A 15,489-nucleotide genomic window follows, 5' to 3' on the forward strand; every position below is an offset into this window, starting at 1 on the left:
CCATGGGTCTACAGGGCGTTCAGGTGAGGAGGGGCCCCAGTCCCGGGGGCTCAGTCACGGCCACCCCTGGACCTCACTCCATCGCCAGCTACCCTTACCCTGTGTGATCTTGGCCGACACCATCTCTGTGATCTGCGAAGTGAGCTTCTTCAGGAACTCCTCCGTGCCCACCTCAGCCAAGGACAGGTGGCCGCAGGCCTCTGATGACGGAAGCTCTCCTGGGGGCCAGACCCTAGCTCAGCCAGCCGTGTGCTCCACAGATGTGCCCGCCTCCAGGCCCATCCTGGGCTTGGGGGTCAGAGTAGCCAAGGGATGCACAGACTCGGGCCAGAGCTGCCAGAAGCAGGGAAGGCTGACCACAACTAGGGGTCTCTTTGGCTCAAGGGCAACTGAGCCAAGGTGTGACTTAGGGGACCACAAACTCAGGCATGACAGTGGGGGCAGCAGGTGGCTGTGGGGAGAGCAGGCAGTCAGGGGACAGCAGGTAGCCAGCATGGTTGCAAGGCGGTGGGCAGGTGCAGCTGAGGGCAAAGTTGGGTAAATGGTCAGGCTGGGGTTGGAGCTTGGAGCTGTGGGGTCCCCAGTGGGGTTTGTGCCAAACCTCCATTCCTGTTGGCCACTTGGCCGCTGGTCTGGGAAGGGGCTCAGAAGGGACGGAGATCACAAGGACCTCAGCCAGGCAGTATAATACGAGGGCAGGTCCTGGACACTGAAGGCAGGGGGCAGGACCCCAAATTGTGGCCCGAGGGCTGGGGGCCCAGACCCCTGGCAGCTGTGGTTTGATGGCTTCAGGTCGACCTTGATGGAAGTGGGATCCTTTGCAGGTGTAAGGGGCTGGGAGCCGTTGCTGGGGTTACGGGGGAATGAGGGCAGCTTGGGATGGGGGCAGCACAGGGAAGGGAGGGCTGGGTAAATTAACAAAGCAGGTCAGTGGAGAAGTGATCCCAAAGGTGGGCAATGGGTACGTGGGGTGCACGGCTCCCTCCTCTCGACTTCTGTGCTGACTCAGTATTCTCCATAAAACAATTTTTTAAATATGCCAAGGTGCTGGGGCCCTGTGCAGGTGGCCAGGAAGCAGCCGGACATGTCAGGGGGCAGGCACACGTAGAGGCTGGGAATAGGGGGACCCAGCTTGGGGGCCGGGGGAGAAGCCCTGACAAAGTGGGGGCCCTGTCGGCAGCATATCCAGCACCCGCCTCCCCGAACCGCCCCCGTGCCAGCCCCGACTCAGCAGCTGCCTGCTGCTAGGCACCCATACAGCCCCCCGGACATGAGCTCTAAGCCAAGGGCTGGCCCAGCCCAGGGGCCCCCGCGAGCTTCCACATCCTCGAGGGTCAGAAATGGCCCGGAGACCAACCAAAGCTCAGAATTAGGCCCATAAGAGGGCAGGGAGGCCCAGCCCAGAGCCAGGCAAGCAGGTGTTCCTAGGGCCACACGGTCCTGGGGCCTGCCAGCGGGGCAGCCTCCTCCACACCCCCTGTCCCCCACCCTGCACAGATGTGTGCCCACTCAGCCCCTACCTTTCCTCTGCCCAGCGAGGTCAGTGAAACCTGAAGGTTGCGACATCTGTTCAGAAACAACTTGGGTCCTAAAGGGGGAGGAGGTATCCTGAAGGGCCTGACAGAAAAGAGGGTCTGGGGGCAGTGGGCCTTGATGCCACAGTCGGGGCCCTGGGGAAGTCCTCTCTCTACAATGGGGACCCAAGCCACATGGCCCAAGAGGGCCAGAGCTGGGCTGGGATCTGTGATGGGGCTCCCTCCCAGCAGCAGCAGTGCCCCCCACCAGGACCAGGACCCCACTCTCCCAGGACCTGCACTCCCAGGACCCACACTCCCGGGACCTGTACTCCTGCACTCCCAGGACCCACACTCCCGGGACCTCACTCCTGGCCCCTCTGCCTCTTGAGCAGCCCCTCACTCACCCCTGCAGGAAGGTGGAGATGAGGGCCTCCTTCATCCCGGCCTGCTCCTCTGCTGCCCCAGCCTCCTTAGGTACTGTCAGGAGAACAGGGTGAGCGACCAGGATGACACCTCATACCCTCGAGCTCTGATTCTGATCGGGACCCCTGCCAGGGATGCCTGGACCACCCCCCAGGGGGCCTTGGCCCTGTCATCTGGAGCCCCGAGGAAGACTGTGCCCAGTGTTCCAGCTTGGCCCACAGTCATCCCACCACTGGTAGGGATGGGAATGGGGTCTGCACTTGACTCACCCGCCCTGGGAAGAGCTGAGAGTGACCCAGGAAGAAACCACTCAGGGCGGCAGGGGGCATCTAGGAGGGTCTCAGCTAGCTGAATGGAGCCCACAGTGTAGGGCGTGGGAGCTGGCCCATGAGCTCTGAGGCCGCACACTACCCACACTGCCCCTCTCCCACTCCTGGCTGGGTCACCCATGCCCACTCACAGCCAGAGACGTGCAAGCTTGCAGAACAGAGGGCTTGGCCAGCAGTGTTTGTGGCGATGCAGGTGTAGGTGCCCTGGTGCTGTCGGTCCACATCCAGAAGGACCAGGCTGTGCTGCTGGGCAGAGCTGGCCACCGTGTAGCCCGGCGTGTGGCAGCCGATCCACAGGACACCCTGCTCAGCCTCCTCCCGCAGCCAATGCACAGCTGGGAGCGGGTCTCCTGCAGGCAGGAGTAGATGGTGGACAGTCTCCCACACCAAGAGGGTGGCTCTGGGAGGCAGGGGTCACCTCTGAGCCTCCCTAGGAGGGTCCTGAGTGGGTGCAGGGAGGGGACCTCCCTGGGGGCTCTCCTGAGTGGGACAGGGAGGCAGGACATCTCACCTTCAACCTTCACTGAGAAGGTGATGCTGGAGCCCTTCTTCACCTTCTTGGAGGTGAACTTCTCCAGGAATCGGGGTGGCACCAGCTGTTGGTGTACATCTGCAGAGACATGGGGCGGTTGGTGGAAAACAATGCAGAGCCCCAATTCCACGTGGTCGTCCCCCTCACGCACCCTCACTGGACCTGTCCCCAGGGTCCACCCCACCCTCCCTCCCTCTGCCCTCTGGAGTCGGCTCACCGAATGCTGGCTTCTCTTCCGGTTCATTGGGGCCTGAAGAAAGCACAGAAGTCAGATCTACAGCTCCAAGGTGCCCCCTCCCCTGAGTGGGCCTGCCTAGCAGGGTGTGAGTCCCGAGGGTGGCCCCGCCCACTCCTACACACAGCACCTTTCCTAAACCTGGCCCTGCAGACATGGAATTCACTCAGTCCCCACGGACCAGATGGAATGTTACCCATGCCGGCCCAGGAGTCTGGGGCGTTGCTCTGAAACTAACTTGGGGATGCTTGTGCTCAGAACGCCACAACTGAAGCAATGCCACAGGCAGTGTTGGGTCCCTAGACCAGGGCAGATTTGGGCAAGACTTGGAATCACCTTGCAGTGCTCAGAACTTTGGAAAATAAGGAAGTTAAGACCTCTACTCCCCCAGTTACTACCTGCCTCTTCCTCCACAGTCTATGGAGGGCTCCATGCTTGCCTGGGCCTACTCCACCAGCTAGCTACCCTGCTTGCTGGTCAGTTTTTCATGGGCCCCACGCCCTCTAAGGGCCCATGTTCTCTGGGAGCCAGCTTCTGGCCACCTGTGACTTTTGCACACAGGGGCAGTGACCACTGGGCCCTAGCTCCCAGGCTTGCCACAGCATGGTTTATAGGTGGACATCAACCTGGGTGTGGACACCAAGCTCTGCTGCATCCCTGAGCACCCACCTCGGACCAGCAGCCGAGCAGACGAATAAGCAGCACCCACGGTGTTGCTGATGTAGGCCGAGTACTGGCCAGCATCCTCGCTGGTGATCGAGACAATCTCCAGGGTGTGCAGTGCCTTCCTGTCTGTCATGCAGATGTGTGCAGATGCAGTCAGGGGCTGCCCATCTTTGAACCAGTACAGTCGAGGCGTGGGGTAGCCTGGGGCCGCAGGGGGAGTGGTTAGCACAGGGCCACAGCCCAGTGGGCACCATGCCCTCCACAGGCCCTCATAGACCCCTGGGTGATCTAACCCTAACCCTAACCCTCCCTCTGGTGGGAGGCAGCTCCTTTCCCTTCATCTCTCTCCCCCTTACCTTTCACCTTGAGCTGGAACTTGGCCAGACGCGTGCCGGGGGCCACCTGGAGGTCTTTCAGGTCCTCCACGACCTGCGGCAGCTGCCCCTCCTCTGGGGTAGACTCCGTGCCCTCCTGCTCCCAACTGGCAGGGAGAACCAAGAAGGGGCAGATGTGAGATGGACCAGTGAGGGGTCCAGGACAGGAGGGGACCAGGGTCAAGCATGGATGGCTTCTGAGGTCTCCTCTTTCCTGGACAGAGACTGCCGTGGCCTGGTTGAAGGCTCCAGGATTTCGATTCTGTCAGTCCAAGCCAGCATTGCCACCCCCCGCAAAGGGCCCAGGACCACCCCTGCATGACCCTCTACCTGGACAGGTAGCCTTGGGCGCTGAAATAGGACGAGGTTTCCGTGGCATCCACAGCAGTTTCGTAGTCGGTGCTGGTCACTGAGGATGAAGGGTGGAGCTGAAGTGAGGCCTGCACCCCATCTGCCTGGGGAACGGGCCCCACCCCAGAGGCTACCTGATTCTCACTGCGCAGCCATTCCTGGGAGCCACTCACACTTCTGAGTCAGAAGGCATGGGGGACACAGCTACCCTATGGCCCCTCCTTGTCCCCAGGCTGTTACCAGCCCATGTTTCCAGGCCTATAACTAACTACAAGACCCCACAAATTATAAATACTGGGCTTCATAAATAGCAGACAGTGGCAACAACAGCATCTTCCAGTTCCAGCCAACTAAGTAACAAGGATAACACAGGCCTCAAAACCAACAGCTGGGACTTCAACTTCTAGCCACAATGGAGAAGAGGGGCTGGATTTACCCTCTGCTAAGGTCTGAATGTTGTGTCCCCCCAAAATTCATATGCTGAAGTCCTAACCCCCAACATGACAGTGTTTGAAGATGGGATCTTTTTGAGGTGATCAGGCTTAGATGAGGTCATGAGGGTGGAGCCTAATGAATGGGATTAGTGCCCTTATAAGAAGAGACCCCTCCCCCCTTCCCCCATGTGAGAACACAGTGAGAGGATGGCCATCTGCAATTCAGAAGAGGGCTCTCACCAGCACCCAACCATGCTAGCACCCTGATTTCAGACTTCCAGTCTCCACAACTTTAAGCCATAAATTTCTGTTATTTAAGCTGCACAGTCTATGGTACTTTGTTATAACAGCCTGAACTGAGACACTGGCCCCCTGAAACAACCAAAGGAAAACAAACACAATACACAAAACAATGGTTGTGATGTTGTGATTTATAATAAGAAATATGTGTTTGGTCTTCCTCCTGTTCCTGACTCAGAGCTCCTAAACCCTTGGAATTTCCTAAGTGAGGAGAGGCATAGAGGTGGGGTTTCTTATGTTAATGAAGTGATTTTCCAAAAGCCCCTAAGGATGGGGGCTGATTGCCAGGGTAACCAACCATGTGACTAGAAGGTTGAGACCCCCTGACATCCAGGGAGGGGAGAGGGGCTGGAGATTGAGTTCAATCCTAGGAATAAACCTACCTAAGGAGGCAAAAGACCTGTACACCAAAAACTATAAGATGCTGATAAAGAAATCAAAGACGACACAAACAGATGGAGAGATATACCATGTTCTCGGACCGGAAGAATCAATATTGTCAAAATAACTATACTACACAAAGCAATCTACAGGTTCAATGCAATCCTTATCAAATTATCAATGGCATTTTTCACAGTAGAACAAAAAATTTTACAACTTGTATGGAAACACAAAAGACCTTGAAGAGCAAAAGCAATCTTGAGAAAAGAAAAAAAACGGAGCTGGAGGAATCGGGCTCCCTGACTTCAGACTATACTACAGGGCTACGGTAGTCAAGACAGTATGGTACTAGTGCAAACACAGAAATATAGATCAATGGTACAGGAGAGAAAGCCCAGAGATAAACCCATGCATCTATGGTCAACTAATCTATGACAAAGGAGGCCAGAATATACAATGGAGCAAAGACAGCCTCTTCAATAAATGGTGCTGGGAAAACTGGGCAGCTACACGTAAAAGAATGAAATTAGAACACTCCCTAACACCATACACAAAAATAAATTAAAAATGAATTAAAGATCTAAATGTAAGGCCAGACACTATAAGACTCTTAGAGGAAAACATAGGCAGAACACTCTTTGACATAAACCACAGCAAGATCTTTTTTGACCCACCTCCTAGAGTAATGAAAATAAAAACAAAAATAAACAAATGGGACCTAATGAAACTTAAAAGCTTTTGCACAGCAAAGGAAACCATAAAGAAGACGAAAAGACAACACTCAGAAAGGGAGAAAATATTTGCAAACGAAGCAACTGACAAAGGATTAATCCCCCAAATATACAAACAGCTCATGCAGCTCAATATCAAAAAAACAAACAACCCAATCAAAAAATGGGCAGAAGACCTAAATAGACATTTCACCAAAGAAGACATACAGATGGCCAAGAGGCACATGAAAAGATGATCAACATCACTAATCATTGAGAAATGCAAATCAAAACTACAATGAGGTAGTTTTCACCTCATACCTGTCAGAATGGCCTGCATCACAAAAGCCACAAACAATAAATGCTGGAGAGGGTGTGGAGAAAAGGGAACCCTCCTACACTTTTGGTGGGAATGTAAATTGATACAGCCACTATGGAGAACAGTATGGAGGTTCCTTAAAAAACTAAAAATAGAACTATCATGTGACCCAGCAATCCCACTACTGGGCATATACCCTGAGAAAACCGTAATTCAAAAAGACACATGCACCCCAATGTTCATTGCAGCACTATTTACAATAGCCAGGACATGGAGACAACCTAAATGTCCATGAACAGAGGAGTGGATAAAGAAGATGTGGTACATATATACAATGGAATATTACTCAGCCATAAACAGGAACGAAATTGAGTCATTTGTAGAGACGTGGATGGACCCAGAGACTGTCATACAGAGTGAAGTAAGCCAGAAAGAGAAAAACAAATATCGTATATAATGCATATATGTGGAATCTGAAAAAACTGTATAGATGATCTTATTTACAAAGCCAAAATAGAGACACAGACGTAGAGAACAAACCTATGGATACCAAGGGGGAAAGGGAGGGTGGGATGAATTGGGAGATTGGTATTGACATATACACACTACTGATACTATATGTAAAATAGATAACTAAGGAGAACCTACTGCACAGCACAGGGAATTCTACTCAATGCTCTGCGGTGACCTAAATGGGAAGGAAACCCAAAAAAGAGGGGGTATGTGTATATGTATAGCTGATTCACTTTTCTGTACAGTAGAAACTAACACAACACTGTAAAGCAACTATACTCCAATAAAATATTTTTTTTTAATCACCAGTGGTCAATGATTTAATCAGTTGTGCCTGTGTAATGAAGTCTCCATAAAAACCCAAAAGGATAGGGTTCAGAGAGCTTCCCGGCTGGTAAACACATGGACACTGGGGGAGAGTGGCATGCTTGGCCCTGCCCCTTCCCACGCGCCTTGCCTATACGTCTCTTCCACCTGGCTGCTCCTGAGTTATACCCTTTTATAATAAAGCACTGATCTAGTAAGTGAAATGTTTCTCTGAGTTCTATGAGCCACTTTAGCAAATTATTAAAACCCAAGGAAGGGGGTCATTGGAACCTCTAATTTATAGCATATAGGCCAGAAGCACAGGTGACAACCTGGACTTGCAGTTGATATCTGAAGTGGTGGGGGAGGCAGCCTTGTGGGACTGAGCCCTTAACCTATGGGATCTGATGCTATTTCCAGGTGGATGGTGTCAGAATTGAGTTGAACTGTAGGACACTTGGCTGGTGTCTCAGAGAATTTCTTTTTGTGGGAAAGAAAAAAACCCACACATTGGAATTGGGTACAGAATCATCAGAATGGTTAAGGTGAATGAAGGACAGTGATGTATTAGAGATAGGAAACAATGGTGAGCCCTATAATTTCCCCAGCTTCCTGACTTAAGTTTACAGGAAAAGGAAACTGAGGCAGAGCCAGGCAGACCCTGAGTTGAGGAGACAGAGCTGATGTCCTGAGAGACAAAGGCAGCCTGTGCCCATGGAACAGAAAACCAGAGAAGAGAAAGCTGCAGAGAGAGAGGGCCCCCTCCCTCGAGGATGCCACAGAGCACTGACTGGCACATGCACACATGAAAGAGCCATCTGAAAGGACTAGAGGAAGTAGCACCAGAGGAGCACAAGGGCTGGAATAATGTCTGTTTGCAGTCAGATTAGAAACTTTCTTAATTCACAGGGCATCAGGTTGAGTACTCCGGAACACTCTTACTTCAGCAGACGAAGATGATCAGCTTTGGACTGAGCACTGCCTTGGCCCCACATAACAAATCACACAAGCCAGACCCAAAAGGATCGAGCTGCTTCCAAGTAACACACTGTATTGCTCAAGAAGACCTGCAGAAACACAAAATATCCAGCTCCCAACAGGGTTAAATTCACACTGTCAGGCATTCAGCCAAGACTGTCCAACATGCAAGGAGGCAGGAAACACACAACCTATGATGTGTAGAATAATCAGTTGTCAAAACCAAGTCAGATTTGACAGAGATGTTAGAACTGGGAGATAAGGACATTAGCACAGGTATTAGAATTGTATTCCATGTGTTCGAAAAGTTAAGATGAGATATAGAACATATAGAAAAGACTCAAGTAGAACTTCTAGAGATAAACAATACAATGGATGGGATTGACAGCAGATTAGATACTACAAAAGAACAGTGAACATAAAAGCACAGCAATAGAAACTATGAAAAATGAAATGCATAGAGAAAGAAGAATTTTATTAATAAAAATGGAAAAGGATTATTAGTAAGCTATAGTACAACTTCAAGTGGCTCGATTATTTGTAACTTAAGTTCCCAAATGAAGGGGGAAAGAAAAAATATTTGAAGAAATAATGCCTCCCCAAATTTCAAACTTAATGAAAACTATTAACCCAAAATTCCAAGAAGCTCAATTAACTGCACAAGGAACATAAATAAAGACAATTGCACCAAAGACTATGATCAAATTACTCAAAACCAATGACAAAAAAAAATCTTAAAAAGTATCCAGAGATCATGTTTGCAGAAATTGACAAGCCGATCCTAAAATTCATAAGAAAATGCAAGAGACTCAGGATGGTCAAAAAATCTTGAAGAAGAACCAAGTTGGCAGACTCACAGTTAAAAATTTCAAAACAGTATTATACACGGCTACAATATTCAAAACAGTGTGGTAATGGCATAATGACAGACATCTGGATGAATGGAATAGAATTGCGAGTCAGAAATAAACCTACACATTTAATAGAAATTCGTTTCTGACAAGAGTTCCAAGACAATTTTATGAGGGAAAATAGTCTTTTCAACAAATAGTGGAGGGACAACTGGATTTCCACAGGAAAAAAATGAATTGGGGCCCTTACCTCATACCATATACAAATATGAACTCAAAATGTACCAAAGACCTAACTAAATATGAGAGAAGAAAGCATAAGTGTAAATCTTTATAACTTTGGATTAGACAGCGGTTTCTTAGACGTGACAAGTAAAGCACAAGAAACCAAAGAAAAAGTAGATAAACTATACTCCATCAAAATTTAAAACTTTTGTGCATCAAAGAACAATCACGAAAGTGACAAGACAACCCACAGAATGGGAGAAAAGATTTGAAAATCATATATCTGAGAAAACTAGGGCACGTGCTGGATGCTGGTGGGGGACCCCGATGCCCAAGGAGACAGGAAGAACCCCCAAGCAAACTGGCAGGACATGAGGGGACTGAGGGGGAGAAGAAGTGGAGGCTGGACAGGGCCAGTGCCCGTGAGGGGTGGCTGAGAGGGGGGGAGGGGTCCCCATGCCTGGAGGGACCCGTGGGGGCTTGGATCAGAGGGGAGAGGGCCCAGCGTTTCCCCTGCCCAATCAGCTGGAGAAGTCTGCCCAGCTCTCGGGCCAGGTCCTATGCCCTCAGAGGTCCCCTCCAGGCCAGGTTGGTCCTGGGGATGTAGGAGGGAGGCCTGGGAGATCAGTAGAGGAAGGTGGGAGGGGCCCTCTGGGACTAGAGGAGCAGGAAAGGAGAAGAGGGCATTTGCCCCACCCACTCGAACCAAGGAAGCCTGCTGGGCTCCAAGGTGGGGTCCCCCACCCTCTGAGACCAGAGGTGGGAGACATGCCTGGGCCCCTTCTGTTCTGTTGAGCCTAAGCCCCACACCCCACAACCCCCAGGGCCTTTTCCAGCCTTCTGGGTCCTAGGCATAGGCCCCACCCACTGCCTAAACCTCGACCCTGCTTAGGCCCTGCCCTCCATAGCCAAGGCCTGTTCCACCTTTTTTTTTTCTCCTCCTCTTTTTTACTACTGTGATTCTGTTTTACCTTCCAGTTATTGTTTCATCTATATTTTTATTTTTATATTTTTTCTAACATATCTGTTAGTTTCCTAATCTAATTTTATTTTTTACTTTATTATTGTTTTTTTTTTGTTTTTTTTTTTTGCTGTCCTGTGTGGCTTGCGGGATCTTGGGTTCACAAGCTGGGGGTTGGGCTGAAGCTCCTGTGGTGGGAGGTCTGAGTCCGAACCACTGGACTAACAGAGGAACTCAGACCCCAGGGAATATGCATCAGAGTGAGGTCTCCCAGAGGTCCTCCTCTCAGCAACAAGACCCAGCTCTACCCAACAGCCTACAGACTTCAGTGTTGGAAGCCTGAGGCCAAAAAACCAGTAAGACAGGAACACAATCCCACTCATTAAAAAAAAAAAAAAAAGAGATAGCAAGAAAAATATGTCATGGATGAAGGGACAAGGTAAAAACCTCCAAGACCAAATAAATGAAGAGGAAATAGGGAATCTACCTGAAAAAGAATTCAGAGTAATGATAGTAAAGATGATCCAGGATCTTGGAAATAGAATGGAGCCACGGACTGAGAAAATACAAGAAATGTTTAACAAAGATCTACAAGAACTAAAGAACAAACAAACAGATGAACAACAAAATAACTGAAATGAAAAATACACTAGAAGGAATCAATAACAGAATAACTGAGGCAGACGAACGAATAAGTGAGCTGGATGACAGAATGGTGGAAATACTGCCAAGGAGCAGAATAAAGAAAAAAGAATGAAAAGAATTGAAGACAATCTCAGAGACCTCTGGGACAACACTAAACACACCAACATTCGAATTATAGGGGTCCTAGAAGAAGAACAGAAAAAGAAGGGGTCTGAGAAAATATTTGAAGAGATTATAGTGGAAAACTACCCTAACATGAGAAAGGAAATAGTCACCCAAGTCCAGGAAGCACAGAGAGTCCCATACAGGATAAACTCTAGGAGAAACACACCAAGACATATATTAATCAAACTAACAATTCAATTCAAAGAAAAAATATTAAAAGGGAAAAACAAAAAATAACATACAAAGGAATCCCCATAAAGTTAACAGCAGATTTTTCAGCAGAAACCCTACAGGCCAGAAGGCAGTGGCAGGATATACTTAAAGTGATGAAAGAGAAAAACCTACAACCAAGATTACTCTACCCATCAAGGATCTCATTCAGATTCAACAGAGAAATCAAAAGCTTTTCAGACAAGCAAAAGCTAAAAGAATTCAGCACCACCAAATCAGCTTTACAACAAAAGCTAAAGAAACTTCTCTAGGCAGGAAACACAAGAGAAGAAAAAGACCCACAAAAACAAACCCAAAACAACTAAGAAAATGGTAATAGGAACATACATATGGATAATAACCTTGAATGTAAATGGATTATATGCCCCAACCAAAAGACACAGACTGGCTGAACAGATACAAAAACAAGACCCATATATATGCTGTCTATAAGAGACCCACTTCAGACCTAGGGACACATACAGACTGAAAGTGAAGGGATCAAAATAGATATTCCATGCAAATGTAAATCAAAAGAAAACTGGAGTAGCAATACTCATATCAGATAAAATAGACTTTAAAATAAAGACTGTTATAAGAGATAAGGAAGGACACTACATAATGATCAAGGGATCAATCCAAGAAGATGATATAACAATTGTAAATGTTTATGCACCCAACATAGGAGCACCTCCATACATAAGGCAAATACTAACAACCATGAAAGGGGAAATCGACAGTAACACAATTTTAGTAGGGGACTTTAACACCTCACTTACACCAATGGACAGATCATCCAAACAGAAAATAAATAAGGAAACACAAGCTTTAACTGACACAGCAGACCAGATAGATTTAATTGATATTTATAGAACATTCTACCCAAAAGTTGCAGAATACACTTTCTTCTCAAGGGCACATGGAACATTCTCCAGGATAGATCACATCTTGGGTCACAAATCAAGCCTTGGAAAATTTAAGAAAATTGAAATCATATCAAGCATCTTTTCTGACCACAACGCTATGAGATTGAAAATCAATTACAGGAAAAAATTGTAAAAACCACAAATACATGGAGGCTAAACAGTGCACTACTAAATAACCAAGAGATCACTGAAGAAATCAAAGAAGAAATTAAAAAATACATAGAAACAAATGGCAACAAAAATACAACCACCCAAAACCTATGGGACACAGCAAAAGCAGTTCTAAGAGGGAAGTTTATGGCAATTCAATCTCACCTCAAGAAACAAGAAAAATCTCGAATAAACAATCTAACCCTAACCTAAAGCAACTAGAGAAGAAGAACAAAGAAAACCCAAAGTCAGTAGAAGGAAAGAAATCACAAAGATCAGAGCAGAAGTAAATGAAATAGAAATGAAGAAAACAATAGCAAAGATCAATAAAACTAAAAGCTGGTTCTTTGAGAAGATAAACAAAATTGATAACCCCTGAGCCAGACTCATCAAGAAAAAAAGGGAGAGGACACAAATCAATAAAATTAGAAATGAAAAAAGAGAAATCACAACTGACACCGCAGAAAGACAAAGGATTATAGGAGACTATTACAAACAACTATATGCCAATAAAATGGACAACCAAGAAGAAATAGACAAATTCTTGGAAAGGTACAATTTTCCATGACTGAACCAGGAAGAATTAGAAAATATAAACAGACCTATCACAAGTAATGAAATTGAAACTGTGATTAAAAATCTTCCGACAAACAAAAGCCCAGGACCAGATGGCTTCACAGGCAAATTCTATCATACATTTAGAGAGGAGCTAACACTGAACCTTCTCAAACTCTTCCAAAAAATTGCAGAAGGAGGAACACTCCCAAATTCATTGTACAAAGCCACCATCACCCTGATACCAAAACCAGAAAAAGATATCACAAAAAAGAAAATTATAGACCAGTATCACTGATGAACATAGATGCAAAAATCCTGAACAAAATACTAGCAAACAGCATCCAACAACATATTAAAAGGATCATACACGATTATCAAGTGGGATATATCCCAGGAATTCAAGGATTCTTCAATATACACAAATCAATGTGATACACCATATTAACAAATTAAGGAATAAATACCATATGATCATTTCAATAGATGCAGAAAAAGCTTTTGACAAAATCCCACACCTATTTATAATAAAAACTCTCCAGAAAATGGGCATAGAGGGAACCTACCTCAATATAATAAAGGCCATATATGACAAACCCACAGCAAACATTATACTCAATGGTGAAAAACTGAAAGCATTTCCACTAAGATCAGGAAAAAGATAAGGATATCCACTCTCGCCACTCGTATTCAACATAGTTTCAGAAGTCCTAGCCACAGCAATCAGAGAAGAAAAAGAAATAAAAGGAATACAAATTGGAAAAGAAAAAGTAAAATTGTCACTGCAGATGGCATGATATTATACATAGAGAATCCTAAAGCTGCCACCAGAAAACTACTAGAACTAATCAATAAATTTGGTAAAGTAGCAGGATACAAAATTAATGCACAGAAATCTCTGGCATTCCTATACAATAACAACAAAAAATCAGAAAGAGAAATTAAGGAAACAATCCCACTTACCATCACAACAAAAAGAATAAAATACCTAGGAATAAACTACCTAAGGAGGAAAAAGACTTGTTCTCAGAAAACTATAAAACACTGATGAAAGAAATCAAAGATGACATAAACAGGTGGAGAAATATACCACGTTCTTGGATTGGAAGAATCAATATTGTCAAAATTTGTCACTATTGTCAAAATACTACCCAAAGCAATCTACAGATTCAATGCAATCCCTATCAAACTACCTACCAATAGCATTCTTCATAGAATAGGAACAAAAAATTTTACAATTCGTATGGAAACACAAAAGATCCCGAAAAGCCAAAGCAATCTTGAGAAAGAAAAACAGAGCTGGAGGAATCAGGGTCCCTGACTTCAGACTATACCACAAAGCTACAGTAATCAAGGCAGTACCGTACTGGCACAAAAACCGAAATATAGATCAATGGTACAGGAGAGAAAGCCCAGAGATAAACCCACACACATATGATCACCTAATTTACGATAAAGGAGGCAAGAACATACAATGAGAAAAGACAGCCTCTTCAATAAGTGGTGCTGGGAAAACTGGACAGCTACATGTAAAAGAATGAAATTAGAACACTCCCTAACACCATACACAAAAATAAACTCAAAATGGATTAAAGACCTAAATGTAAGACCAGACACTATAAAACTCTTAGAGGAAAACATAGGCAGAACACTCTCTGACATAAACCACAGCAAGATCTTTTTTGACCCACTTAGAGTAATGGAAATAAAAACAAAAATAAACAAATGGGACCTAATTAAACTTAAAAGCTTTTGCACAGCAAAGGAAACCATGAACAAGATTAGAAGACAACCCTCAGAATGGGAGAAAGTATTTGCAAATGAAACAATGGACAAAGGATTAATCTCCAAAATATACAAACAGCTCATGGAGCTCAATATCAAAAAACCAAATAATTCAATTAAAAAATGGGTGGAAGACTTAAATAGACATTTCACCAAAGAAGACATACAGATGGCCAAGAGGCACATGACAAGATGTTCAACATCAGTAATTATTAGAGAAATGCAAATCAAAACTACAGTGAGGTATCACCTCACACCAGTCAGAATGGCCATTACCAAAAAGTCTAGAAACAATAAATGCTGGAAAGGGCGTGGTGAAAAAGGAACCCTCCTGCACTGTTGGTGGGAATGTAAATTGATACAACCACTATGGAGAACAGTAGGGAGGTTCCTTAAAAAACTAAAAATAGAGCTACTGTATGACCCAGCAATCCCACTACTGGGCATATACCCTGAGAAAACCATAATTCAAAAAGAGACATGTACCCCAATGTTCACTGCAGCACTATTTACAGTAGCCAGGACACGGAAACAACCTAAATGTCCATCGACAGATGAATGGATAAAGAAGATGTGGCACATATATACAATGGAATATTACTCAGCCATAAAAAGAAACGAAATTGAATTATTTGTAGTGAGGTGGAT

General features: G+C 46.0%; 1 protein-coding gene across 3 annotated transcripts in view; it reads right to left on the reverse strand.

Moving 5' to 3' along the window:
- OBSCN (obscurin, cytoskeletal calmodulin and titin-interacting RhoGEF) overlaps window positions 1-15,489 on the reverse strand; it is a 146,700-nt gene that overhangs the window by 29,527 nt on the left and 101,684 nt on the right. For all 3 annotated transcript variants that reach the window (XM_049708314.1, XM_049708315.1, XM_049708316.1), the window contains exons 64-72: window positions 4,407-4,485; window positions 4,059-4,183; window positions 3,706-3,903; window positions 3,019-3,051; window positions 2,781-2,879; window positions 2,401-2,619; window positions 1,922-1,994; window positions 1,521-1,588; window positions 99-218 (exon numbers count right to left, since the gene is read on the reverse strand). In XM_049708314.1, coding sequence (XP_049564271.1) covers window positions 99-218; window positions 1,521-1,588; window positions 1,922-1,994; window positions 2,401-2,619; window positions 2,781-2,879; window positions 3,019-3,051; window positions 3,706-3,903; window positions 4,059-4,183; window positions 4,407-4,485 — 1,014 coding nt within the window. The remainder of the gene's footprint in view (window positions 1-98; window positions 219-1,520; window positions 1,589-1,921; window positions 1,995-2,400; window positions 2,620-2,780; window positions 2,880-3,018; window positions 3,052-3,705; window positions 3,904-4,058; window positions 4,184-4,406; window positions 4,486-15,489) is intronic.

The sequence above is a fragment of the Orcinus orca genome, chromosome 3 (genome assembly GCF_937001465.1).
Source record: "Orcinus orca chromosome 3, mOrcOrc1.1, whole genome shotgun sequence".
NCBI lineage: Eukaryota > Metazoa > Chordata > Mammalia > Artiodactyla > Delphinidae > Orcinus > Orcinus orca.